This window comes from Periophthalmus magnuspinnatus, chromosome 8 (assembly GCF_009829125.3).
Source record: "Periophthalmus magnuspinnatus isolate fPerMag1 chromosome 8, fPerMag1.2.pri, whole genome shotgun sequence".
NCBI lineage: Eukaryota > Metazoa > Chordata > Actinopteri > Gobiiformes > Gobiidae > Periophthalmus > Periophthalmus magnuspinnatus.
The window spans coordinates 8,023,728-8,051,706 of NC_047133.1; the positions used below are offsets into that span (position 1 = coordinate 8,023,728).

The following is a 27,979-nucleotide window of genomic DNA, read 5'->3' on the forward strand; positions in this document are numbered from 1 at the left end:
CAAACCGGAACTGCCCCTGTCTATGCAAAGTGCGCGTGCCGTGAGCGGTGCGATGCAGGAGGGGACTTAAGGCCGCTGGGGACGCTCCGCATTCCAGGGAACACAGCAGCAAAGCGCCGGGCATTCCACCAGGACCAACCATGGGATAAACCCCACCAAACCCACAACAACCACGCCGTTTGAGGATCCTACCTTTTTTTTCTCTTTTTGCTACGATATTTTTAGTTTCATCCCGGGACGGCGCTGATAGCCAAGTGCCCGATGTTTTGGCTAGTAAGAGGCAAGGCAAATCTGTGCACATCTCCGGCGGCACATCTCCTCCACGGCTCCACAGCCCGTTACGAAAGCAGCTAGCGTCTGATTAAACCATGGACCGCGGATGTTTTACTCAAATAGATTTTAATGCATAGTTTTGGTGTCTGTAAATAGCATAATGAGGGAGCAGAGAGCAGCAGCAGCACTAGCGGAGGAGACAATTGCATGGGAAATACATTAATTTATGTTTTATAGGCGGGATTTCTTACCGTTTTTCAACATCCTTATCCTATTTTGGATTTATTTTTGCATTTACTTGCTCGGTGGCTCGTTTCTACCGTGTTATTTGGCTTCCCTGGACCGAATCTCATCCTTGAACCTCAGCATCCACACATCCATTCATTGAAGCAGCAGCAGCAGCAACAGCAGTTAACAGTAACGGTATTTTGGTGCTAGCCCAACCGGCCACGAAGCGCCCCGGGGCAAAAACATGGGACGTGGGTGTATTTTATCTGACTTTATGTACCGGGGGGAGTCATGACAGCTAAGCCCAGTTGCGAGCATGTCTCTCCCGCTGTGTGTCTCTCATCCCTGGCCCCCCTCCAAAGACTTGATGCTAACAGCTAGCTAAGTGGCTAACAGCATCTTTTTAAAAAAACAATCTTTTTTTTTTAAATCTAGTGAACCACAAATGGTTTCCCACAAGGTTTTCGTGGCAATAATCCTGCTCAACCTGTACATAGGCGTGCAGTCGATTTTTTATTTGTTTGGAGGTGTGATTTTAACTGTGCTGTTTGCTATGGCTTTTTTAAATGGACCCCGGCTTCTGGACTGGGCGAATTCACCTCCACATCTCCAGTTCAATAAGTACGTCCTGACGGGATACCGGCCCATCTCCTCCGTGCAGGAGTGCATCAAAAGCCTCTTCTACTTGCACAATGAACTTGGGAACATCTATACACACGGTGAGTACTGAGAGGACACTTTATGACACGATAATGCTGCAGAGACTTCCAAACCATGTGTGTTTTTGACTTTGAGTTTAACCCACTTTAGTGCAGAGGCTGGAGGAGAGGTAGGGGCAGCAGAGCAGGACACAGGCGGGCATCCAGCCAGGCAATCCATGAGGGTTTTTTTTTTTTTTTTTCAGAGTGATGAGAAAGGAGTAGCATTGCCATACCGATTAACAATTTAGAATAAAGAATGATTCATGCAACATTTTGAGGTATATTTACCCCATTCTAATTGTAATTCCAAGGTCATACCCGTGAGTATGTGGGAAGGATTGTTGTTATCTAATCGAAAACATGCCTGGAGTTGGGTTTTGTTTCATTTGCACATGTCTGAGTATTCGTTTATTGTTAGTCTGGCTACTTCTACAAAGCTCAAAACGCTCTTATCCACCTTGTGATGTCATCAAGTGGTTGTTTTCAAGTTAGCAGCTACGTTTTACCTTTAGTTCAATAGAGATGGGCAATACCAGGTGACACAAGTCTCTAAATGATTCTAGCGAAGGTGTAGTGAGTTTTAAAACACAGTGGAGCACTTCCTGTATTACCACATGACATCACAAGGTGGAACTGAGTGTTTTTTGTTTTAGAGAAGAATAGGCAGCATTTGTGTGTTAAATTAAAGAAACAAAACACAACAAAAAGCGTAATATGAGCCCTTAAAAGCAGTGTAGTGGTAATTGTAATTAGACAGACTCAATAAGACACACCAAAACACCTTTTATAACAAAAACAGTTACATGTTTAAATAAATATAACACAATATAATATAAATAAAACATAATCAATCATTTGTTATTTTTTATGAAGAATACGCTTTATCTGCATGTATCTGATGTAGAAGCTTCCAGGCGCTGTGTTTCAATCTTTATTTGAAAATGCATGTTTAAAAAAGTACAAAGCTAATTATCGTTAGACTGATTGAAAGAAGTAACCGCTGACATCTTGACTCCTAAAATAATCATTAGTTGCAGCCCTAGAAGTCTGAATCTGTGCTTTTCAAACAGGGCCTTCATCAGGACATCTGGTGGAAAACTGGGTCCTTGAATTTCGAGACATGATGCTAGAGATGAATAAATGACAATATTCTTCTCAATGTGGTAACTACAATGTGTTAACTGCATAATTAGCTCTAGTAAAAAAACATTATTACTAATCACATCATGTTAATAGGCTATTACTGTGTCATTAAGGGGCTGTGTTCACTAGTTAAACAGCCCATATTACCTTATTTTGTGATCTATGTTATACTGTTGTTTCTTCATCACAAACAGACCTGGAGTTGTGTTTTGTTTCATTCACACCTGGTTAGGCTGAGTTCTTCTCTCACACGGAAAACACTCTGTTCCACCTTGTGATGTCATGTGGTAATACAGGAAGTGCTCCACTGTGTTTTTAAACTCCACACACCTTCACTAGAATCATTTGGATCATTTCAGCCCTTGAATTGCAAATCTCTACAGAACAAAAGGTAAAAGGCTATAGCTGTTAACCACGTCATGACATCACAAGGTGGAACAGAGCATTTTGAGCTTTGGAGATGTAGCCAGACTAATAATAAACAGCTACTCAAACATGTGTGAATGAAGTAAAACTCATCTTTGGCTATGTTTTTGAGCAGGTAACAACATTATAACATGACTTAAAGCGCACAAGAGTCCATTTTGTGTAATATAGGACCTTAAAGTGAACTGTCCTTGACATTTTTGACTTCCTCATACCAATACAGTGAGTGAATTTACCAGAAGTGAGTCATAGTTACAGATGATTTTTGACAAATCTGAAACTTCGCACTTGGAAGCACCACACTCATATTGTGAATAAACTGGGACACAAGCGGAACTAAACCAAAGACTAAACCTATAACTATAACTGCACCAAACCAAGTCTACACTAGGACTTAACTGGGCTCAAACCCGGACCAAACCAGGATCTAGGGTGAACCCACAGTTCAGTGACACTCATATAATATTTATTTTTATCAAAGTACCCAAGCCTGTGCCCAATTTCTTTCCATATATCTGAGCAAAATGTGTCTTGCCCCAGTACTGATATATTATATAAGCAGCACTTGAGGTCAAACAGGGGCCGCTGCATGTTGTCTGAATCTAATTATAAAGTGTTTTCTTAATCAGGAAGAGCACATTAGCATGATAGTTGATGTTAGCTTTACTGTGATGGCAAAACTTCACTCTGGCATCTGAAAGTTATGAAAAGTGCTTAAAATCATGAATAATTAGAATGCATAAGGTAAGTGAGGAATAACTTCGGACTACTGCAAACCGTTTAAAATGAACTAGTTCTGTTTTTCATGTTATTAAGACGATACAAATCAGGCACAGCGCTGTTAAAAGTAACATATTCACAGTTCAGCAGTGTAAGATTGCATTGTGAAAATGTTACACAAATTAAAATGATCTGGAATATGGGCTCAGTTGTTTGGCTTACGACACAATTTTCAATGCTATCTACCAGCCAGATAATGTCTATTTATAACCACAGACTGTATATATAAATGGACAGAGCTAATCTGCTAGCTGCTGCATTCCAAATAAGAAGTAAGCATGGGCGCGCTTCCGGCTTCGTCGAATTTGGTTCCAATTCGCTTTCTATTGTAAAACTGTCGCCCCTCTCTCTGTAACTTCTGCTGTCAGACTCGTCATTTTGGTCTTAAAATGTTCGTATTAACCCGCTCTACATGATCCTGGGGTTTTTATTTCACTACTGTGTCCGTAAATCAAGATATGACCATCAATAACAGACCAACGAGGCGCCGCCTTTCTCCAAGGTCGCTCCAGCTAGCATTAGCAACAGGTTTGATTGATAAAATAAATATTTTACTGCTTCTCTTTCTAATAAGACACATTCAAATAAGATAGAGTGAAATAGAGCAAAATCATTTTAAAAGTTTGTTTTTGTTCTTAGTGTTGCTTCCAATTGCGCTTAAATTTATACTTTAAAATGTAGATTCCACTGACACAACATACGGGGACATGATGACACATTTTGAAGCACGATATATCACTACAGAGAAATATCGCAATAAATGATCATATTGAAACTACCTTCTTACTACTATTTTATGATTAAGATTGAAATAATGCAAGATAATCCCAGTGAAACCATTTTAAATAGACTCTTTCTTTACAAGACATGAGCTGCAACAAATAAACAAAAGAATCTATGTATAATTAGCCATAAAATGGACTTATTGACCACTCTATAGGTCAAATCTTATCATTTTACAACAAAAATACCATAAATCTCCCCAGTTTTGCGAAGAAAAAGTACCCACGTTAAATACTGATTCCCAAAATATACTGTCCCAGGTTTCATTCAAGTCGATATAGTGATTATCGTGACAGGCCTAATGCGACTGTTACAAGAATATACCGGTAGTTATTTCTACAATTTCATTCAGTCAGATCTAAATGTGCTTCATAGTATCACATGGAGGGAGGGTATGTTTGTATATTACCTCAAAATATCTGCTGCTTTTGTTCAGTCCATTAAAATTGTCTTAGATACTTTTCCGGTCTTACTACGAAACGATACAAACGTGAACTGAGCTGCATGTTGAGCGCAATGAAATCTGTAATGAGTGGTATTTAGGACACATGGGTTACGTAGCCGCAGTGGTCCAGGTGAGTGAAGATTTGAGCGGGAAATAGAGCAGAAACGCAGCCTCCTCTGGGAGCGAACGGGACTATTGTTACGATTCACTCAGGTTTCAAACAAGAGGTGTGCACATGAGCGAAACGTTTAATAATCTCTTAGTATTCAGAAGAGATTAAACTAGTTTCTAACAGAAGATTATATGGATTTATTTCCAGTCGATAACGATGAGTGTTGTCACAATACTAAAATTTTAAACTTGATTATAATACTAAGGAATAAACTTGATACTGATACCACAATGATAATTAAAACACTCCTTATTTAGACAATAGAATGTGATTTTCAACATTAAATGGTAGTACTTTGTTTTATATTCCCATGTGGCCTTATATCTGTGTAATCTCAGTGTCCAGGTAGGTTCCATCGTGGTCCATGGGCGTATACTAGTCTATGTGTCTTATACTTGTCCTGACACAGCTCAAGATCTTTATAAAGCTACTCAGGAAAAGTTAATTTCTGTCCTGTGAATGTGACTTTTTAGTATCGATACCTGCGAAAAATGTGTATCTGGTTTTAGTATCAGGTAGTATTTGATATTACAATACTTTCGAGAACCTTAACTGCATTTAGTTTCCAAGTTAAAGCTAAACTGTGTAACTTTCAGGAGTCACTGACATGATTCCTACAGAATATATAGAACCATACATTGTCCATGGAACTTCCAGATCTGACGTCATTTCCGGGTGATTGCATTCTGTTTTGCGAGTTGTATATCTAGCGTCTCTCTCCTGAAATTGTTAATCCACGAATCCTTACAGTTTTAAAAGCAGTTTCTAACATCTACACTAGTGCCTGAATACTTCGTTAAACCACCAAAGTTTCATTCAGCACCTATTGCTCCGTACTTCGAGGATTAAGCCCCTCTATCTCTCGGTTCAGCCTGAACTAGCCTAGCCGACTAGCATCATGGCTAAACCTTCCTCCTCTTCTCTCGCTCTTCCCTGCCCTGGTTGCTATATGTGGAGTGATGACCCTGGCTTATTTGACGATGCTGCATTAAGTGTAGTGTAGTGGCAGCCCTGCAGGCCAGGGTTTCAGAGTTAGAAACGCGGATCCACTCATTGGAGGCTCTGACCCCGAGTTACAGTCAGGTAGCAGCAGTAGGGACCACGGACCGCAGTAGCTTTAGTGTAGCTAGCGAGACTAGCCCCCCAGCGCAACCTGTGCAGCTGGGATCAGACCAGGACAGGTTTGTGACAGTTAGAAGAAAGCGTAGGACTAGGACAGGGACACAGGGCTGAGAATAGGACTGTAGCAGACCAGGGACATAGGGTTGAGAGTAGAGAGCTCCCCGTCCAGAACAGGTTTGCTCCCCTGACCTGGACCCGGGACACTTCAGTCATTGGGAGCTCCATAGTCAGGGACGTGGAACTGCCTGCAGCTTCCACGTGGTGTTATCCTGGAGCCAGACTGGGTGACATCAAGGGGAATCTTAGGCTCTTAAAGAAAAGTAAGAATAGGTACCGCCGGATTGTTATATACGCGGGGGGTAACGATACTCGGCACGGTCAGTCAGAGGTGGTTAAGTTACAGATGGCTGCAGTCTGTCATCGAAGTCGATGTCAGAGTCCGTGTACTTCTCTGGCCCCCTCCCAACCTACACCAATTGTGAAATGTACAGCAGTCAACCAGTGGTTGACCAATTGGTGCCCGCAGAATGGTGTCGTCTTCATAGATAATTGGAGGGCATTTGAGGGGAAGCCTAGGCTTATACGTAGAGACGGCATCCATCCCACGCAGGCTGGCTCCGCCCTGTTAGCTCAGAATATGATTGCTAGTCTAGATTGACCAGGTAAGACGCACGCAGAATAGCTCAGGGAAGCACAGCTATAGTGACGTTAGGGAGCAGTTTAGACCAGTGAGGCACAGCTCAGTCAGCGAGAACAGCTCCAAACAGACAGAGACTGTGTGTGCCCCACGTACAAAAAGTACAAATAAAACACCCCTAAACTCTGACAAGGAAGCTGTCAGATCTCATAACTTAATAAACATAAATAAATGTGTCACAAATAAACAAAATGATAACTGTATAAAATGTGGACTGCTAAACATCAGGTCTCTTTCCTCCAAATCTCTTTTAATAAATGAACTAATTGGCGACCTTAGTATTGATCTGCTAGCCCTAACTGAAACATGGCTTTGGGAAAATGATTATGTTAGACTAAAAGAATCTACACCATCAAGTCACATGAACTTTCAGAGCACCCGGAGCACAGGTCGAGGTGGTGGTGTGGCCGTCGTCTCTCATTCCAGTCTAATTCTCAGCCCCAAACCCAACTATACACACATCTCCTTTGAAAGCCTCGCACTCTCCATTACGTGCCCCAATTGGAAACACCAAAAAGCTGTTATAATAATTTATCGCCCTCCTGGTCCATATGCCGACTTCCTGACAGAGTTTTCTGATTTCATTTCAATTTTAGTCTTGAATTGGGAAAGGATTGTTATAGTTGGAGATTTCAACATACATGTTGATAACGGCAGTGATTGCCTCAGTAATGCTTTTGGCGCGCTCCTGGATGGGATCGGTTTCACCCAGAGTGTGAATAAGCCGACTCACTGTCACAATCACACTCCAGATCTCGTTCTAACCTATGGTATTGAGATTAATGATCTAATTGTCCTTCCTCAAAACCCTATACTCTCTGACCATTTCTTAATTACCTTTCAATTTATACTAAAAGACTATCCAGCCCCGCAGAAAAAAACTATAATGAAAAGAACATTATCAGATAAATCAGTTACAGAGTTTAAAGAAATTATTGAGCCATTACTAAAAGATATGTCATGTGACAATGAAAATAATTTTAATCCAATTGTCACTGATCAATTGGTTGACTGAACAATGCTTAAAATCTGCTCTCGATGTTGTAGCTCCACTAAAACAGAAAAGCATTAAACCAAGACCTCCGGCTCCATGGTACACGTTACAGCTCAGGACACTCAAACAACATGTAAGACGCACAGAGAAGCTTTAGCACCGCTCGCGCTCTGAGCAGTCTCTGAAGGCATGGAAGCTCTGCCTGCTCACTTATAAGGCCGCTCTGCGGAAAGCCCGAACCAGATACTATTCAAATCTAATAAAAGTAAACAAAAATAACCCCAGATTTTTGTTCAGCACTGTAGCCAGGCTGACAAACTCCCACACTGCTAATGAGTTTCTTATCCCCTCGAACGTTAGTTGTGATGACTTTCTTCAATTCTTCGATTACAAAATTACAACCATTAGAGACAAAATCAACAAAGCTACTCCAAAAATCAGCTCTGAGCTAATCCAGTCTGTAATACCAATATCCCAGATAGATCCTTGAATAATATTAGATAAATTTACTCCTGTTGATGAGGTGGAGATTACCTCAGCCATCATGTCGTCCAAACCATCAACCTGTTTGCTCGACCCTATTCCAATCAGACTCCTCAAAGAAGCCTTCCAACAATAATAGATTCCATCCATAACATAATAAATATGTCGTTAGAAACGTTCCTCAGTCCTTTAAGTATGCTGTGATTAACCCCTTTTGAAAAAACCTAACCTAAATCCTGATGAACTAGCCAAGATAGATAGACCTATCTCTAATCTTCCCTTCCTCTCAAAAATTCTAGAACGAGTGGTGGTGAAACAGCTCTGCCGCCACCTGCAGGACAATAATATATTTGAAAAATTTCAATCTGGATTCAGAGCTCACCACAGCACAGAGACTGCACTTAAAGTAACAAGTGACTTACTACTAGCTGCTGATAACGGGCTGGCTTCAGTCCTGGTCCTACTGGACCTCAGTGCAGCGTTTGACTCCATCGATCACAACATTCTACTGCAGAGGTTAGAATGTGACATTGGAATCAGAGGGACCGCCCTCAAATGGTTTAAATCCTATCTATCAGATAGGTACCAGTTTGTTAGTATAAACCAGAGCACCTCTCCCTGTTCTAAAGTAGCCTGTGGTGTTCCACAAGGATCTGTGCTTGGTCCAATCCTATTTACTCTGTATATGTTGCCATTGGGTAACATTATCAGAAAACATGGCATTAATTTTCACTGCTACGCTGATGACACTCAGCTGTACTTATCAATTAAACCAAATCAGGCTGATCAAATAGATAAACTCAATGCCTGTGTGAAGGACATCAAAACCTGGATGACCTTGAATTACCTGCTCTTAAATCCTGAAAAAACAGAGGTCATTGTCATTGGTCCCAAAGGTCAAAGAGATTCTCTGTCGGACCAGATAATCTCACTCGACAATGTGAATATAGCTTCTAGCCCTACTGTAAAAAAATCTTGGAGTCCTATTTGATCAAAATCTCTCATTCACAGCCCATATAAACCTAACTTGTAAAACCACATACCTTCACCTGTAAATATATAAATATAACTAAAATTAGAAATATTTTACCTAAAAACGATGCTGAAAAACTCATCCATGCATTTGTTACTTCCAGACTTGATTACTGTAATTCTCTGCTCGCCGCCTGCCCCAAAAGTACTATAAGGAGCCTCCAACTGGTCCAAAATGCAGCGGCCTAGCAGGAACTAAAAGAAGAGACCACATCAGTCCTGTACTAAAATATCTGCACTGGCTTCCTGTCGAGCTTAGAATCAAATTCTAAGTCCTCGTCCTGACATACAAAACCCTAAACGGTATGGCCCCATCCTATCTGCAAGATGCTATTGTCCCGTACCAGCCAAACAGAGCACTCCGCTCTCAGAATGCAGGACTATTAGTGGTTCCTAGAGTGTCCAAAAGTACAGTGGGAGGGAGAGCATTCAGTTACCAAGCTCCTGTGCTATGGAATCAACTCCCTGCTGATGTTAAACACGTCCCCACAGTTTCTGTATTTAAGACCAGGCTTAAAACCTTCCTCTTCGGTATAGCTTATGACCAGGTTACTTAGTGAGGGAGTTAGGGAGTGACATTGAAACCCGGGATAAGATAGGCTGCAGTAGGAGATAACTAGCTGGGGGAATTATGGCAACCTGAGCACTATCCTCTGCTTTGTCATATTTTCTCATCAGCAATGCTATTCACATGTTGTCCCCTGTCCCACTCCCCCTGTGGAGTGTAACTTTTTCAGATGTCCCGATGACAGCTGGACCCTCTCCTCCTTCTCGCCTGGCCGATTTTTCTTGTTTTGTCTGATTTTTCCTGTTGTTTGATTTTCCTGTTTGTTTTTGTGTGTAGGCAGCACGGTGGCTGAGTGGCAACACTCATGCCTCACAGCAAGAAGGTTTGGTTCGAACCCTGGGTCGCCCAGGCCTTTCTGTGTGGAGTTTTTCATGTTTCTCCCCTTGTCTGGATGGGTTTCCTCCGGGTACTCCGGTTTCCCCCATCAACCAAAACATGAATGCCCTTCGATACAACTGTTGTTGTGATTTTGGGTGTTACAAAAATAAAATGAATTGAATTAAAATAAATACGTTTTATGTCATACCGTGGAAGGTTACTCATTGGTTTAAAAAGATGGCAAACTAGGACCGTTGCCATGCCATTAAAAGAAATTGTTATGTCATTTGAATGGAAAGTTCTCACAATGTTCCATCTAACATGAAGCTGAAACCCAAGAATAGAAGCACCGACATTCCCATACACACAAGCAGGACGAAGCCCCCCTCCAGGCAAAGTAAAAGTCAGGTTTGTGGGGATGCAAGCCCGCTCACAGTAAGGACACATGAGTTTCTATTTGTCAAAAATATCAAAAATATACTTAAATTTAGTCTATTTTTTGGTTAAAAAGTTACATGATGGCGCTTTAACTTCAATTAGGACAGGTGCCATGTCAGCCCTGGTATAGAATGGCAAAGTGTAAAGCTTAAAGACACAACAGCAAAAAACTCCCACTCAATATCCTACAAGGCCACAGGGGAATTTAAAAGAACGTACTACCATTTAATGCTGAAAATCACATTCTGTTGTCTAAATAGAGAGTGTTTTTATTATCATTGTGGTATCAGAATCAAGTATCGAGTATCAAGTTTATTCCTCAGTATCGAAATAGAGTTTGAATATCACATTAAATAAAACAACAACTCTAATTACTAGCATTTTCGGTCTAATTTGTGAACCGTCCCCAAACAGAGCGCATGTTTAGTCAGCCTTGTCCCTCTCGGCGCTCTGGCGATAGAGCAAAGCACATTTGAGTTTTATGGCTCGCAGCTGCAGCCGATAACACTCACACAGCAGAGAGGAATTACGACTCCCAGCTGACGTCATTTACTCCGATTCACTGAGGCGTTCTGCTAAATGTTATGGCCCCATTCACACAAAAGGCTTCCCTGCAGCAGTGGATCAGGTGATGGAGATGGCAGAGTTGTCTTATAACCGGGAGTTTTGAGGTTTGATCCCAGATTGCGCCAGTGTTTTTGAGGGATGGGTCAAACGCAGAGATGAAAACTAACTGTACGTGTTTGATTTATAGCTTATTGTGAGGTGATAGAATTGTTGATGGAGGCCTGGTATGTTCCGCAGTGTGGCATTACATTTGTTGATCTAATTTTATTGGTCTTGAAAAACAAAACAACATCCTTCTGTCAGACGATGGGTTTCAGCTCAATGTTTTAGGCGACATTTTGACATTTTGAGGACTTTTCACCAACCCCAAACATGCATCATGAGTAAAATCCTCCAGCTAAGGACACAATAAAGCGTACCCTAACCTTAAAAGATACAATATATTGTTTAATTTGTTGGTTGCCATGGTGACGGTCCTACTTAGTCATCATTATGAAACCCACTGACAGGCGTACGTATGTAGTTTACTGCAGTGTATGACTAATGGACCCTGTGTTATCGCTTGTGAAACCTTGACTAACCCTATGGTTGGTTTGACCTTTGCCCCCTCCACTGCATCTTGTCGTCGTGTCCTTGGGCGAGACCCTTAACCCGCCTTGGCTCTGTTGTCTGTGTACACTGATGTGTGAGTGTGTGCGAATGGGTGAGTGGTTGATATAAAGGCCTTTCAACGTCCAGCGGGGATAGAGACGTGCTGTTTAAGAAGATCTCGTGCCACTGAGAGATTAAGATTATAAGGCTTTTTTTTCTCTTTTTCCTGCAATCTGTAAACAGTGTTGGTTGTGCAGATATTTGTTATAATGTAAAAAGTGAAATATATAGGAAAATAAATAAAATGCATGTATTTAAAGAAGAGGAATTACTCAAAGTCATCATCAAAAACATGCCTGAAGAGGTTTTAGATGTCGTCCATGCATGTTTGAGTACTTTAGCGATCTCTTCTGGGCCCTATTCAAACCCTCTTTATGGTTAGCTGTAACATGCTGTACAAGGCTCCACCCACAGGCCTACGTCACCCATGCTCCCATATGACAATTCTTCATAAATATACAAAAACATGATACAAAACTATACACAGCAACTTGACAAACTTGATGCGATGTGCAGGAGTTTGATTCGCGGGATGCAGCTGATTGTGTTGTGATAGAGCTCTGACGGAGGAGTTACTTAACACGGGAAGCAAAGGGAGGAGAGAAAAATGAAACTGAAACTTAAAAAAACATGTTAGGACATAGTTTATGGCAACTAGAGCAATTTCAAAACAATAAAAGGAAACATGGTGATCTAAATATGTTATATGTTAGCAGTTAATAGCCCATAGAAGTAAAATACCACCTCTTTAATACCCTGTAGAAGTAAAATACTCCTCTTTAAGTATAACCCTTGTCTTGTTTCTATGGACTCAATAACATTGTGTCTTAAGGGATTCGCGTCTCATTCTACAAATAACCAATTTTTTTGTAGCAATATGTTATTTATTTAATTTATTACATTACATTAAAGGTGTGTAACTTTTCTGGTGGAGGGTCTGCCACCTGCTCATCATTTTGGTCTTAAAATGTGCGTATAACCCTGGTGTTTTTATTTCGCTATTGAGTCCGATATGAAGATTAATAACAGACGAATCAGGTGCCTTCTTTTCCTAAGGTCGATCCCACATTAGCAACAGGTTTGATTGGCAGCATTGGTGAGTGTCCACGCCTTTCTAAAGCACCTCGCTCCGGATTGGCTCTTTGGTTGCTATGATACTCGCGGTAGGAATTCCTAATATGCAACTTGGCTCCAAATTCGCGCCTATAACCGCTCTAGCCTCGATGAGCTTCATTTGACTGGAGCCGAACGCTGTGGGTGACGTCCATTTCTTTATACAGTCTATGTTTCAAACTTGATTTCGATACTAAGGAATTGACTCAATACTCAATACCAATTACGATACCTCAGTGAAGATAAAACATGCTCTTTTTTGGGTAATAGAATGTAATTTTCAACACAGAATAACAGTACTTCCGTTACCATGAGGTCTTAAACTAGTTCTGAAGAAGCTCAAAATCATACAAAAAATCATAGTAAAACTGCTCAGGAAAACTCAAATTTTGACTTTTGACACTCCTAACTAGAACAGGACCAAACAACTCGACTAAACTAAAGTATGAACACACCCTTTGGAGGTTTTAGCATGTTGTTCGTCGTCGTAGCAACCCAGTCCACTTCCTCCCGTGGTTAGCGCCGCTTTGCATATAAACACAAATGACCCGGCCACACAGGAAGCCGCCGCTCCGCTCCTCTCATCCAGTGTGCAGGAAGTTTGGGGGTGAACTCTGTGTCCTGTCCTGTCCTGGGTGAGGCGAGCTGCTGGCGCACGGAGGGGGAGGAGGAGGGGGGGGATCCAGCTCCCAAAATAGACCCCCGTGTAAGGGTCACCTGGCACTGGGTCTGTGGACATAGCAGCAGTAAAAGGTGCTGTGTTGCTACTGGACGAATTGTGATTAGCGCTGCATGATATATCAAGATCAAAATCGCAATTTGAGTTGGCGCAATTAGCAAAGGGTGCATTTATTTAGATACTGTGTCCTCTACAAAGAACAAGATATCCTGTTTTTTTATAGAAAAATTTTGCAGTACCTGTATTTATAGTATTTTGACCTCAATAGCTTTTTATACAAGACAAATTTTGCCTGAATACATGAGGAAAATGTGGTACAAAGACCTTTAAGTCCTATTTTTGCCTTTTTTAGTTTCAATTTAAAGGTCCCATGTCACACAAACTTCACTCTTGTGAGCTTTAAGTCGTTACCTCCTTGTAATTGTGAGGGAAGAAATTGCAGACCAGGGAGAGAGTTGAATGAAGTTTTGTCTGATCAGATGAATGAAGGTCCAGACAGCAGACATGTGTGTTACATTACAAGTGAACTTTTCTAGTACCTAAACCCTGAGAAAGATACCATCTATAGAAGGCCAATCTATCCTTCTATAGGTAGTAAAATTAGTTTTACAGTATGTAAAACAAATTTTACATACCGTCCGTGCAAGGTCATAAATGGATATACCATTATCTGTTTACTGGAAGGTTTAATATGTCACTAAAAAGATACTTGCAGGCACTGAAAAGATGTATTACAGTGCCTCTTGTCAACCTGAAGATAAAGAGCCGTATCCTGTAACCAAAGTAGCAAGTTCCAGTGCAGACATCTTAAAATAAGTCTGTGTCGCATTTTTACTGAGAAACAAGTTCACCTCAAAGTCTGTAACACACATTATTTAACACAAGGTGTAAGAATCAAACAAATAAAACAAAAATCATGCTTTCATTCCTCAAAAGCATACTCAGAGTTGTGTTTTGTTTCATTCACACATATTTGAGTAACTCTTTATTATTAGTCTGTCTTAAAATGCTCTGTTCCACCTTGTGATGTCATGAAGTGGTAGTTTGCAAGTTAACAGCTCTTTTTACCTTTTAATTCTATAGAGATTCCAGGGCTGAAATCATCCAAATGATTCTAGTGAAGGTGTATGGAGTTTAAAAAGACAGTGGAGCACTTCCTGTATTACCATATGACATCACAAGGTAGAACAGAGTGTCTCCAGGTTTATTTTTGATGAGGAAATTACATTATAACATAGCTCAGAAAATAGTATTTGAACACATTTGACTTGTAAATTAAGTACATTTTTGTTTTCATTTAAATCTGCACTGTGTAACTTTTCTGATGAAGGGTGTGCAACCTGCTTGTCTCCATGGAGATGTTACCGCTTGGCCTTCAGTGTTCCACAGTAAGGAAATAAACATGATTATCACAGTGGACACAAGTTAATGGTCAGATCTATGGAGAAGTGAGCCTGAAAGAATGGCAAAAATTCATGTTTTTCAAGGTATTTTGATCAATAAAACACCTGTAATTGAATACACGCAAGGCAAATATGTTTAATGCCATACTGCGGAACTTTCCATGCAAAGAAATAACATGTCCATGCACCTTTAACTGAGCTAATTATGTCAAAAAGTACATTCAAATATCTCAGTAATGTTGTTATCGCAATACAAAACATAGTTAGCAGTTATAGCTGACTAACTGATATTTTAAGTGTTTATTTTTTGTCTGATATTACGCGGCGCTGGTAGTTTTATCTGGACTTGTACCACAGTTTGAGAACCTCTGCGTTCGGGCTCCACTGGGGGCTGTGTCAGTGTTTGAAGTAGCTTTTTTCCATTGACATTTCTTGACTTTTTGCTGCTGTCTGCACTGGACTCAGCACAGTTCAAAGCCGTTTGGAGCTCACAGACGTATTACTCAGTGAAGACAGACCCACTTACCAGACCGTTAATGGTTTGATTCCTGCTACATGCCTCCTGTAGCACATACCCGTGTGTTACAAGGCAAGACACCTGTAGTTGTGCAGCTTCATTCATATTTGGTTAATTGCAACAGGTTAAGCAAGGTTTGACCTCATAGGGAAATTAGTCATCGGCATTTAAGCAATTTATATAATTAGTTTAGTCTCAAACCTACTAACCGTGTAGTTTGAGCCTCTAGCCATGTTCTGAAATGCATGTGATTTTTGTATTATTTTAGCAGCAATATTTCAGTCTTTGGCAAATGTAATCTTAACACCAAAAGATCATTTATATAATCTATCCACTTTAAAACAGAAGAAAGTCTGTGTTTAAACGGGTGATATTGCGCTAAATTGACCTTTTGGAGCTTTCTACCATATTATAACGTTGTTACCTCATCAAAAAAATGTCATAAGAGGTTTTAGTTGTAATCCGTGCATGTTTGAGTAATTTAGCAATCTCTTCTGGGCCCTGTTTAAACCCTCCTTACATTTACTCCTAATATTTAGCGAATAAAACACCTGTAAATAAATTAATGACACGGATACGTTTAATGACACGCTGTGGAACCTTCCTTGCATTGTGACCAGACTGATCTCCCTCTGTGTAAATAATACGAAGAGATTCTAGACTTACCTGGAAGAACATTCCAGATGAAGTCATAAGATCCAGGCTGCACTATAAAGGTTTCCATTGTTTATTGTTCAAATAAAACAAATGGCATGTTATGGTCTTATTCTGCATATAAACTGCTCTGTAGCTTAGATTTGGATAAACATGTTCTGAAATGTCCCTGTGCATCAGATGCCCTCCCTGTGTCTCCATGGGGTCTTATTCTGCATAAACCCTGGAGTTTAGATCTGCACAAACATATTCTGAAATATGATTCTTGTATTAATTTGTCAGTTCATATTTAAGTCAGTTTTGTCAATTCTTCCGGACACGTTTAAAATGTTAACACTGAACAAAACCTTCTATTTGCATTTTTTTTGCATAAGGGATATCTGACTTAAATCTCCTGCCTCGGCCGATAGTTGATTTGGGCTCACCAATTGCTGCATAAAGTTTTATTTTAACTCTAGTACGATGAAGGCATTCACAAAATTAAATTACACTGTAGCAAAAACAGAGTTGTGGATGTCTAAAAATAATTTCTATTGAGATTATCTTTCCTTATTATCGTTTAATTATGTAGAGCCGTTAAAAGTATAGACAATATTAATAATAGTTCACATTTCAAATCATATGTTTATGGGCAAAATGATCAAAATCGGCCCCACATATCACCCCCAAAATATTGAGTTTATCGACCATTAGTTGATCTGGATTCAAAATAATTAGTATAGGCCATAAAAAAATCCATATCGGTCGATCTCTAATCAAAACATGAGAATATTTAATCGCAGCCGCAATGCTAGTCAGAAAAAAAAGGGTCATTTGATCTTTTTCCCGAATGCTTCAGCCCCATGAGGCCACGTGAGCCTAAACCACAGAGCTAATCCAGCTGTAAACATGAACCTTTTGTTAAATGAAACTCAAGTGAAACGCTGCCAGCTCTCAGTGAATCCCTGGCACCACCTGAGCATGTGTCTCGGATCACCATTTAGTCTGAGCGGGCGAGGCCTGTCTAATCCTCCGCAGGTAAATTATTCAAACCTGTCTGTCGCTCCTAAGACCCAACCACTGATGTAACTATGACGTGGCTCATTTTAGGGCTTTAACCATGAAAGTTTTATGTTAATTGTACTAACATCAAGAATAATTAATTGTAAACCATAAGGCAATATTCCAGAAAGTCATATTTTTAAGAGATGATCACAATTTCGATTTCATCATCTTAAATCAGTCCTATACTTTTTAAAGATTTTAATCATTTTATAGTTGTTTCCTTTTCATTGACCCTTGGCGGTTGTATTTGGAGTTATTCGTAAATTTTTGATACAGTTTAATGGCTTATTTTTAAGATGCCATTTTGCCGATCATCTCACCGGTACGCGCCCACTGTGACATACGCACTTCGTTCTCCAATTTTCTTTTCTTAATCGGTGATATTTGTAGTGTTAGGTCGCACAGTCATCTTGATGTAAATGAAAAAAAAAATATCTGCTTGCTGGTGTGATGTGCATCTTTCAATCTGAGGAGCCGACAGCTCTATGCCTCTTTGTTGTGATGACGTTTACGGCGACGTCAGCTCCCATTGGGCACCGCAGATTTATAAAGCCTGCGGACTTGTTTCTTTTATTAAACAGATTTGTTGACTTGGTTTGTGGTTAATATCTTTGTAATTAAGGGGCCTATTCACATGACACAAAAACCGGCACAAAGTTCAATGTTGTTTCTGTCAGTATAAAAAAATTTAAATATAATAAAGTGTTTCTCACAATAGCTTCATAGAATGGTGCCATTATTCAACCTCAAATACATGAACGTTGTCAGTTGAAAGGACTTTAACCCGTGACAAGTTTATGTAGCCAATTTCTAACAAATAATGATAAGGTCCAACATTTTAATATTTCTTTCAAAAAAAACAATCTCCCATAGACTTATGTAGGCCCCTACCCTCCATCTAAAATTATGAAATTATAATTCACGATCTATTTTCAGCTTCTTGTTAAATGGTGCCATTGTGGGGACTGTTGGTGGTTCAAAAAAATATAATTTTTGTTTTGAACTGTTAATAGCTATGCCAACTTTTCATCATTCTGAAACTCATAAATATGACAATCTAGTGGCTCTAAGTACCACCAAAGAAAAGATTTGGCTTTCTGTGTATTACCAGATCTAAACCAGGTCTATAACAGGACTATTCCAGGTCTGATTTTCGATACTTTTGACAACCCTAACACTGTCTTAACGTCCTTATGTCCTCTTCCTTCAGGCATCCCTCTGGTCTGCTTCCTGGTGCTGCTGCCTCTGAACATCCCGTGGTCCCAGATCGGAGTGACGTGGTTGGGTGTGGTTCACTTCCTGGCCTGTCTGTCGCCTCAGCTGGGCTCCGTGCTGTACCACCTGTTCATGAACCACGAGGGAGGAGAGCCGGTCTACCACACCCTCCTCAAGCTGGACGTCTGTGGCATCTGCATGATCAACACACTGGGTAAGAGCGGGGCGGACTTACGGGGCATATGTCAGGTGCATAGATGCGAACGCTGTGGGTGACGTCACACTCACTTAATCCAGTTCTTTATACAGTCTATGGTCAGGTTAGACTTCTTATTTCTCTGACACATTGTTAACATCATTAGACTTAAGATTTCTTTGATAGTTTTGAATTTTTGGTGAAGGATATAATTTTACTTCCTCATTAGACACGGAAAACCAATATGAAATAGGTAGAGGTATGTTAACTAGCAACCATAATGTGAACAGGGGCCAAAACTTGTCATTACACAACAGTTATGATTAGACAAGATAAAAACAAAATGACATCTCCTTTATTTTTAAATCAATGTTTAAACTGTCAGAAAAATGTGTTATTTGTGCAGAAATGGTCTCTGTATTTTGGATGGAGTTGGTCACAGTTGATGACAGAGGCAGAGGGATTCTGTTTTAAAACTCACTGCTACTTCCTGTATTTTACAACTTGCAACTGTTTTCTACTTTTCTGCACAAACTGCCATTAGCTGATGTAAAACTATGAGAAATATTTACAACTTCTACTAACTAAACCACGTCAGAATTAGAAAAACGTATGAATCTGTCAAATGCATAAGGGAAAAAGAAACAGCAATTTTTTGTTCTGGTTACATTAAATCAGACCTATTCTGCAAAATTGACTTTTCAGAGCTTTTAACCATGTCCTAGTTGTTTTCTCTCACCATTTACTCACCCAAAGTTTTTTTTTTTTTTTTTTGGAATGATTCATGTTTGAGCAATCTTTAATCGCTTATTTTCAAGACACCATTTTGCCAATCAACTCCTGTGTTGACTGCCACCAGTACACGCCAAAGTATTTCTACTTACTTCATTCTCCTTTTCTTTTTTTTTTCTTAAACGTGATACATGTTGGATTCAGTAGCGTCACATACTCATTTTGCTACACAGCTCTTTGTTGTGATGACGTTTATCGCGACTTTAGCTCCCATTGGGCTCTGCAGTTTTGTAACATGGAAGTCAGCAGGCTTGTTTCTTTTATTAAGTCGTTTTAGATGAATATTGTGATTTAAAATGTCCAAATTACAACATAATGATCCACGGGTGTCATAGATTATAACTACATAGCAGACATGAGCACAATATGTCTGATTTAAGTTTGTGTGTGAGTACATTTTGAGTCTGATGGGTTCAAACCTCGTGTCTCCAGTTACTGTCCGCTCAGCACATGCCTCTGATCATTTCTGAAGGTCTGTGTTTCTTATGGCTGCTCCGCTCTCCCTTTTATGATTGAACCTCAATGATTTTCCATAAAACTGTTTTGCTTATAGGTGCATTCATATCGATTAGCCAGAACATATTTGACGACCAAGTCAAAGCCAATTGTCCAATGTAATGCGATTATTGATCAGGTTGGGTTCTGGGACCATGTGGAACAAGTGCAGGCAGTTTTATATGAGCTGGTGAGGGCCAAACCAAGGACCTGATCATAATAATGGATTTATCTGATGTAAACACAACGGCGTAATACTCAGCTGCATTTACTCAAGTGACTTTTTAACAAAATATCAGAGTAAAAGTTTTAGTTACTCTTCCCACTGTTAAAAAAATATATACATGTTGACTTTATGTGTAGCTTTATGTGTTTTGTGTCTTGTCCCAGTACAGATATACTGAATAAACAGGTCTTGATGTCAAAATAAGTCCCCTGTGTGCTGTCTTCATCTTATTAGAAAACATTTTACTGTCCAATAATCAGAAGGTGCGAGTTTGCATGCAAGTTGTTGTTAGCTTTACCGTCATGGCAAAACTCTGCTGCGGTCTCTGAAAGTAGGTAAGTGTGGAATAACTTTGGACCACTGCAAACTGTTAAAAATGAACTGTTTTTCACATTTTTGAGACGAAAATCAGGTGGAACGCCTTTAAATTATGTATAAATGTGTTTTTTGCCACCTCTGATAGGATTCAGTTTTTCTCATTTTTGTTTTTGTCTCATTTATTTGATGTTTTGTCCTAGATTAACAGCGCAGACCTGGTTTACAACATAGACCTGGTTTAGTCCAAGTACCTGGACCTGTTTTGTTTATAAGTCCTGGTTAAAGCTGTGCTGTGCAGTTTGGCCAGTCATAATTACTATGTCAATAATTCAATAAATGAAAGCTGAAACAATAGATTTTGAGGATCAGTATTTATCTGTCTTTAAATTTGGATATTTTTGTCATTTTAGTTGTAATATAAAACAAAAAAAAGTGGAGGAGGGTTGAAAAATTAACCTCTGTGGCTAAATTTTAGTTCATTCTACTGTTTATTTGTTGTAGCTCAGGCCTTTTAATGGTCCTGTCTGTTTAAAAATTGTTCATTTTGATTTATTTTAATCTTAATCAGTGGCCTAAAGTAGTTTCAATATTGTCATGATATTTCTCTGGAATGATATATCAATCTTCAATTATTGTTCCGTTCGATTACCAGAATATTGTAATTGAAAATACAATTAAAACTTATTAACTCATTCATTAATTTCTTCTTCTGTTCATGTGTCCTCAAAGCCGCTAGTCTAATCTACTCAGGCTTTAGGAGTGGGAAGTATCGATATCAAAGTGTTGATACATTGATACTGACTCACCTCATGCTAATTTTAAACCTAGCATCAGTTTTAGGCGTGTTAAGGCCATTTCCTCATAGTTTGTGTCAAAAAGCTTCAGCACCTGCCCTTTATAATGATTGATCTGTGTCAGGTGTCAGGTGTTCTGTTTCTCCTTGTAAAACTATTTGAAATCTTTTGTATATATATTTTTAAATCCCTTCCCTAGACCAGTATCAAGTATCAGTATCAGTATTGAAAAAATGACCTACCAAGTACTGGGTATCATATTGGTAGCAAAAATGTTAGTATCGCCCATCTCGATTAGGCTTTGAAAAATAAAGAGTGACAAAATATTACATATATACGTTGTGTTAGTACTGTACTTACATATACTTTTACTTTATTTTTACTTGTCTTCAGGTTAATTTTGACAGACGTGACTGAACTTTGAACTAGTCGTGATTTCAGTTATGAGCCAAAGAATCGTGATTTGGATTTTTGCAGCAGCCCTTGCTAAAACCTTGTATTTTTTGTATCTTCTGTTGAGTTAGTCCTTCTTCAAACGTGATTTAGTTCATTAATTATGTTTCTCTTGGAAAGCCAAAAATGTTCTGAGGTGGGAGTTGGTGCAAAGTTTGACAATTTCTGTTCTTTATTTATTTTAAGTGTGAAAAAAATCCCTAAAAGTTGTTTGTTGTCTCTGCAGTAATGAGGATGTCTTTATTTTTAGTAAAGGTATTATACTTTAAATAGGACTTTATGTTTGAAAGAAGCTTTGAGAATAGGCCCTCATATCTGTGTAAGTATTTCTTAAGCACCTGTACTTTAGAACTATTCACGATTGTCCAGTTAGTTTACTATGTGAAGTGGTAATAGACAGAGAAAACTCACTGACCTTTAACAGCAGCATAAAAGCTAACATCCAATCCAATCCACTTTATTTATGTAGCACATTTCACAAACAAATGCAGTTTCCAAAGTGCTGCACATATAAATAAAAACAACTAATTAAGTAAATCAACATTTAGACTAGAATAAAATAGCAAAATTGAAATAATAACTATGTATATAAAAGCAATAAAATAATTACCAATAAAACAATAAAATCAAATAAAACAAGCAAATAAAATCAAAAGGAACAAATCCATAAAGGACAACAGAGGACCATACAACTCACGCAGAGTTAAAAGCCAGAGAGTAAAAGTGTGTCTTAAGACGAGACTTAAAAGCCTCCACAGTGGAGCTGTTTTGACGTGAGGAGGCAGAGCATTCCAGAGCTTTGGACCAGCCACAGAAAAGGCTCTGTCTCCTCTGGTTTTAAGTCTCGTCTTAGGCACCACGAGCTGGAGCTGGCCCTCGGACCTCAGTGCGCGCGCCGGAGTATAAGACTAACATCGCCCACAGAGCTAACACACGTGTATGTGTGGCTATGGTAGAGTCAGATGCAGCTCTTTACCTCTTTGACTCATGTGCTGAACTTTGTGATTTTAACATGGACATAATGTGAAAACTGTTTTTGTCTTGGAGATGGATATTTATTACTTCACTGTGAAATATTCCAGGCAAAGTAATAACACCTCCATGGAGACAAGGAGGTCTCCAGAAAAGTTACATAGGCACATTTAATAACTGGAAATGATTCATTTAAGAATGGGTTTCAGGCAAATCATTCCTTCCTGATTTGAAGGAGTTTGTGAAAACATTTCCTCATTCAAGTTGCGTTATTGCTACAACAACAATGGACCATTTCCATGCCAAATTTTTAAAATCAGAAGAAATCCTTGCCTGAAATCCATCAATTAACATAATATATATATATATTTTTATGAATAAAAACACACTTGCTCAATTTCTGTAATTGTTATTGAAATTTGATTAGATTCAGAATCACAGATCTAGTCCAGGTTTTGTTTTTGTCTTGGCATTTTTGTAGGTATTGGTATTTTTCTGGTGAGTGGCACAGAAATAGTTTAAAAAAATCTTAACTGTGTAGATTTATTTATTTAAACAAATCACTTACTGAATTGCAAATCATGTTGACATTCTGATTTCAAGTTGATTTGAGTAAAGTGAACATGACTCATTTGCTCCTTTCACTATTACTCACTATTCAGCTGTCTCTTCTCCATTGGCGAATTTAGCTTGTATTAAGAATTAAGAATTCGTAGTTTGTAGTCTCAATTAGGGATGAATCGATCCAGCTTTTTCAGTTCTGATACCGATACCGAGTTCTGATACTTTGGCTTTAAGTGTCTGCCTTTACTCAATATTAACCGGTACCACTCGAACGGAAATTACACTTAGTTCCTTAAAAAACAGTTCAGTTATTACACAAAAGATCCATTCTGTTATGTAACTTGTCATTAATCATTCAAATCAGTACTGAAGAACTTCATATGAATAAAAGTTCAAACCTTATGAGACATTTTGAGCCAGAATCCACCTTTAAATAGTCTTATTACGTCCAATTAAATGCTCAACCAGGATATCGGCTTAATCAATATTATGAAACTAATATCAGATTCAACATCATTGTCAGTATCGCCACATGTTTTCAATACCAGTATCGGTATCTGTGCGTCCTTAGTCTCAATTTTGATTTGTGTTGACGTTTTGCATGTGAGAACCCAGTCTAAATATATTTTTCTGACTTTCCTCCTCTCCTCTGCTCTCAGGGATGCTGCCGATCGTCTACAGCACGCTCCTGTGTTACCCCGTGATCCGGACCTTGGCTCTGCTCCTCTACATCCTCCTCTCGACGCACGCCATCTATTGCGCCGTCACCGCCCGCAACTCCGTCCGACGCCTGCGCTCCTTCGCCTGGCAGGCACTTTTCCGCTTCTCGTTCTTCATTCTGCGCTGGGTCGGGGTGGGAGGGGGCAGCCCGACCTCGCTCCGCCATTTTGTCACCATGGACGTGCTGGCGGTGCTGGGCGGAGTCATAAACATCGCGCGCATCCCGGAAAGGTTCAGACCGGGTTTGTTTGACTACTGGTGCAACAGTCATCAGATCATGCACGTGCTAGTGGTGGGGTCGATCCTCTATCTCCACTGGGGGGTGCTAGACGACTTACTGTGGATCAATAACTACAGCTGCCCCACAGACTGACCCCTCCTAAGCAGCCCTTATGTCCCGAAATGACAAACTGTAGGACTAATTAAAAGACAATAGGACATGGGGCTGTGCGGAGTTTTAAGGAATTAAAAGGAGAAACTTATGCATGTGTTAGTCTCAGAATGTCCATATCGTTTACTGTCTACTACTCTCCTCCATCGGGGTACAGGTGCATACGACGCTAGCAGCAAAAACGTCTCCGAGAAGTTTTCGAATTATTCATCGCTTCAAGGCCTTGTCCAAACTAAGATTTTTCAGAAATGTAAATGAGTAACCAATCTGCAAACCAAAACACAAAGCTAACGGTTTCAAAATGACGAAAATTTAGTGCTGTCCTTTGCGGTAGTGATTAACATTTTTTAAGCAAATATTATGTCTTCTGAGTGAGAAATTTACCTCAAAATTGTGCGTGAAAGAGGAAGCTGAAACCCACAAATATTCTGGCAAAAGAATGCTCCAACAAGTTCAAAACATAGTGACTTCTTAGCTAGCTAGCATGCTACTATTGAGGTCCTATGAGTGGAAAGTTGTTTATTCACACACAAAATGCTACGGATTTGGATTACATTTATGAAAATCGTCAATTCTGAATAGCATTTTAATTTGGTTAAGAAAGGCATCAACTCAAATTGAATCTAAACAAATAGGCCAAAATCGTACTATCTTGGGATACAGGTATAAACAACATTCAAAACCAAATGAAATCAACAAAATTACGCAATAGATATACATGCGTTTTTTAAAATTATTAATTTATTTATTTGTGCTGCGTCAAGAATTGTTGTCAGCCTATGGTCCCGTGTTGCGTAACAAGGAGTTAGAGATTAGGGAGTAGGTTTTGTTTGAAATCGAATACCAGCACAAGTACTTCACTACAAGTGCAAGTGGTCAAGTCAAGTGGTTGCTAGGATACATATTTCTAGATGTTTATTTATTCAGTCTTTCTATTTCTGATCAGATGGACCTACTCACAATTGGCCAAATAGTTCTTCACACGTTAGCTACCCAGGCTAAAACTAACTGTAACTTTTTCTAATGAGCAGTCACCGCATCCTGCTTGTCTCTATGGAGATGTTAATGCTTCGCCCGGGATGTTCCGCAGTATAGCTTTCGACTTGTCTTCCTGTCTGTTCTCAGCAAATACCTTGCCCTGTCGCTAAGCCCATCCCGAACGACGCCAATTTCAATTTCAATTCATTTATGATTTTATTAACATATATAAAGGTGCACACTATGGAACATTCTAGGCAAACCAAGAACATATCCATGGAGAAAAGCAGGTATCCGCCACCAGAAAGGTTACATAGTTCACCTTTAAAGAACATATCTGACTTCTGGACACCTTGAAAGCTTCCTGTATCCTTCTTGTGAGATTCTGTCCATTGATTTTAACTGGATGTGTCTCATTGTCACTTTGCTGCTGCTTCAGGTGAGAACAAGTACAGGAGGCTGTCGGAGCTGGTATCAATAAAGCAGCACCGCAAAAAAAAAAAACTGCTTTAGTTAGTGAGTAAAACTAAACAAAAATCACTTAAATCCACAAAGTTAAATGAAAGTGATATGGACTTTCTGATTTCAATAAATAGGCTCAGTGCACAACAACGCCCGGCAACCTCACTATTAGCATCACTACTTCCTGTCCAGTTTTGTCTCCATGAGGTTTTTGCCGAGTCACGCTAAAATGAATAAATATTTAAAGATCAGGCAGTGGACAGGGAGCTGCACGTGGATGTCACTGATGACATGTTAAACACTACACAAATAAATTAAATAAGCCTACTTCACCGGAAAGAGAAATGTCTGTGTCTCAATGCTAACGCTAATGCTAATTTTGAGGCATAATAAATGTTAAAACAATGGCACAAACGGAAGCATTCTGCATATAAAAATAATCGGGTAGTCTTTGTTTTAATTTATTTGAATTTTAATAGGTTGTTTACTTTATGTACGCAGTGAGCTAGCTAGCGCCCTGCTGTGAACAAAGCCTATTGCTTCACATTTCAAACAAAAACAAAATACCAAATGGGCATTTTTCTGAGTGAGCCATCTCTATTCCATTGGCGAATTTAGCTTATATTAAGAATTTAAAAAGTTGTAAAACAGAAACATATGAAAGTAAAAATTTAAACTGGTCAATCTTACATCAAGACAAAAAATGTATGATTTTTTTCGCGGTATTGTGTGGTCATTATTTGGAAAAAAATAAACTTAAATCTTAAACCAATTGGGATATTTTGCAACACAACTTTACATTTTTTACAAACCCTGAGCTAAAATTCTTAATAAAAGTTCCGTGAAGGACCAGCATGTTTAGGGACCGTGTTGAAAAGCTCAACCATTTTCCGAAGATTAATTATTTTCATCATTGTTTTGGAAATGTGTAAACAGGAAAATATAACTAATAATTAATTTCCATCTGCAGCTTTAGATCCCATTGAGAGCAAACTCTATTCATGAACATTTGTGGGTGCAGATAAATTGTACAGGGCCAAATCAATAGGACGGCAAATTAAAAACCTGAAATCTCTTTGTGTTGTAGCTCTATAGATCAAATATACAGGAAAACAACATTGTACTTGGGTTCCTGTTCGTTCACTGAGTTTTCGCTGTCCTTTGGAGAGAGATTGCTTCCTGACTTTAAACCCAACGACCTGCGAGCAATGAAAATATTTGCATGGGGCTTACAATGACAAAATACCTGCTTTAGTTTGGACAGGGCCTCCACTGTCAGTTGTACGCTAGTCTTGAATCGTAAAAGAAACGAGTTGGGCTTTTTCAGTGGTGCATGAATGTTGATAAATGAAGTTAACGCGGGACTAAACACCTAAACTCCGCCCACACAACCGCATTTCAGACAGAGCTGCTAAACTGGGTAGCGCCTGTAGGACTAAAGAAGAAGAAGAAGGGGAGGGGGAACAGTGTGATTGGTCAAACAGGTGTCCACACTTCAAACTCTGCCCCCTGCAGCCAGGTGTTTGTAATCAGAAACGCCTGGCTGTCATCGGGGCAGTGATGTGTGATGTCACCAACTACTTGAAATTGCATTGAAGGCAGCACACACTTAGAAAACTGCAAATCGAACTCCAAAAACTCTAAAAATGACCAGTCCATTATGAAAAAACAGTAGTATATATACTCTGAAGGCAAGGTGGATGATGTGCCTTGCTCAGCGACACAGTGGCAGTGTGTAATACTTGTAGCCAGGATTGAACCATCAATCTTCTGGTCTTTTACCCACCAGACATTTTATTAGACCATTTAAATTGAACTTTGTGAACTAGTTTGGGTAACAAATAAAGCTGTTCATTATGGGCAAAAGCATTACATTTTCTACTGCTACGTTAAAGCTCCAGTGTGCAACTTTTTACAGCGTTGGGTCCACAAACCTGCTCGTTTCCATGGAGATGTTACGGGACAGTATGACGCTAAACTTGCATCTTGCGTCAACTCCGCTACAGATGATTTTTGCCGCTGAAAAATACCGGCCAGGTTTAGTGACATACTGTGGAACATTCTATACAAAACAGCAGCAGTCACCATGGAGACGAGCAAGTTACACACCTTAAACCAAAAAAAGTTACATATGAGCGCTTTAACAATATAATTTTCAACTTTTATGGACTT

At 39.4% G+C, this 27,979-nt stretch overlaps 1 protein-coding gene across 1 annotated transcript; it reads left to right on the forward strand.

Annotated features, from left to right (window-relative positions):
- The first annotated feature begins 51 nt into the window (after positions 1 to 51).
- Positions 52 to 26,126, forward strand: paqr4a (progestin and adipoQ receptor family member IVa). The gene is made up of 3 exons (XM_033970911.2): positions 52 to 1,220; positions 18,442 to 18,660; positions 23,916 to 26,126. The coding sequence occupies exons 1-3, from the start codon at positions 947 to 949 to the stop codon at positions 24,347 to 24,349; spliced, it is 927 nt and encodes a 308-aa protein (XP_033826802.2). The 5' UTR covers positions 52 to 946; the 3' UTR covers positions 24,350 to 26,126.
- Positions 26,127 to 27,979: the final 1,853 nt, after the last annotated feature.

Excerpts from the sequence above, each read along its gene's own strand:
- paqr4a (XM_033970911.2), top strand. The coding sequence starts at position 947 with ATGGTTTCCCACAAGGTTTTCGTGGCAATAATCCTGCTCAACCTGTAC. Across the intron at positions 1,221-18,441 it reads TGGGAACATCTATACACACG|GCATCCCTCTGGTCTGCTTC; the intron begins GTGAGTACTGAG and ends CTCTTCCTTCAG. Across the intron at positions 18,661-23,915 it reads CTGCATGATCAACACACTGG|GGATGCTGCCGATCGTCTAC; the intron begins GTAAGAGCGGGG and ends CTCTGCTCTCAG.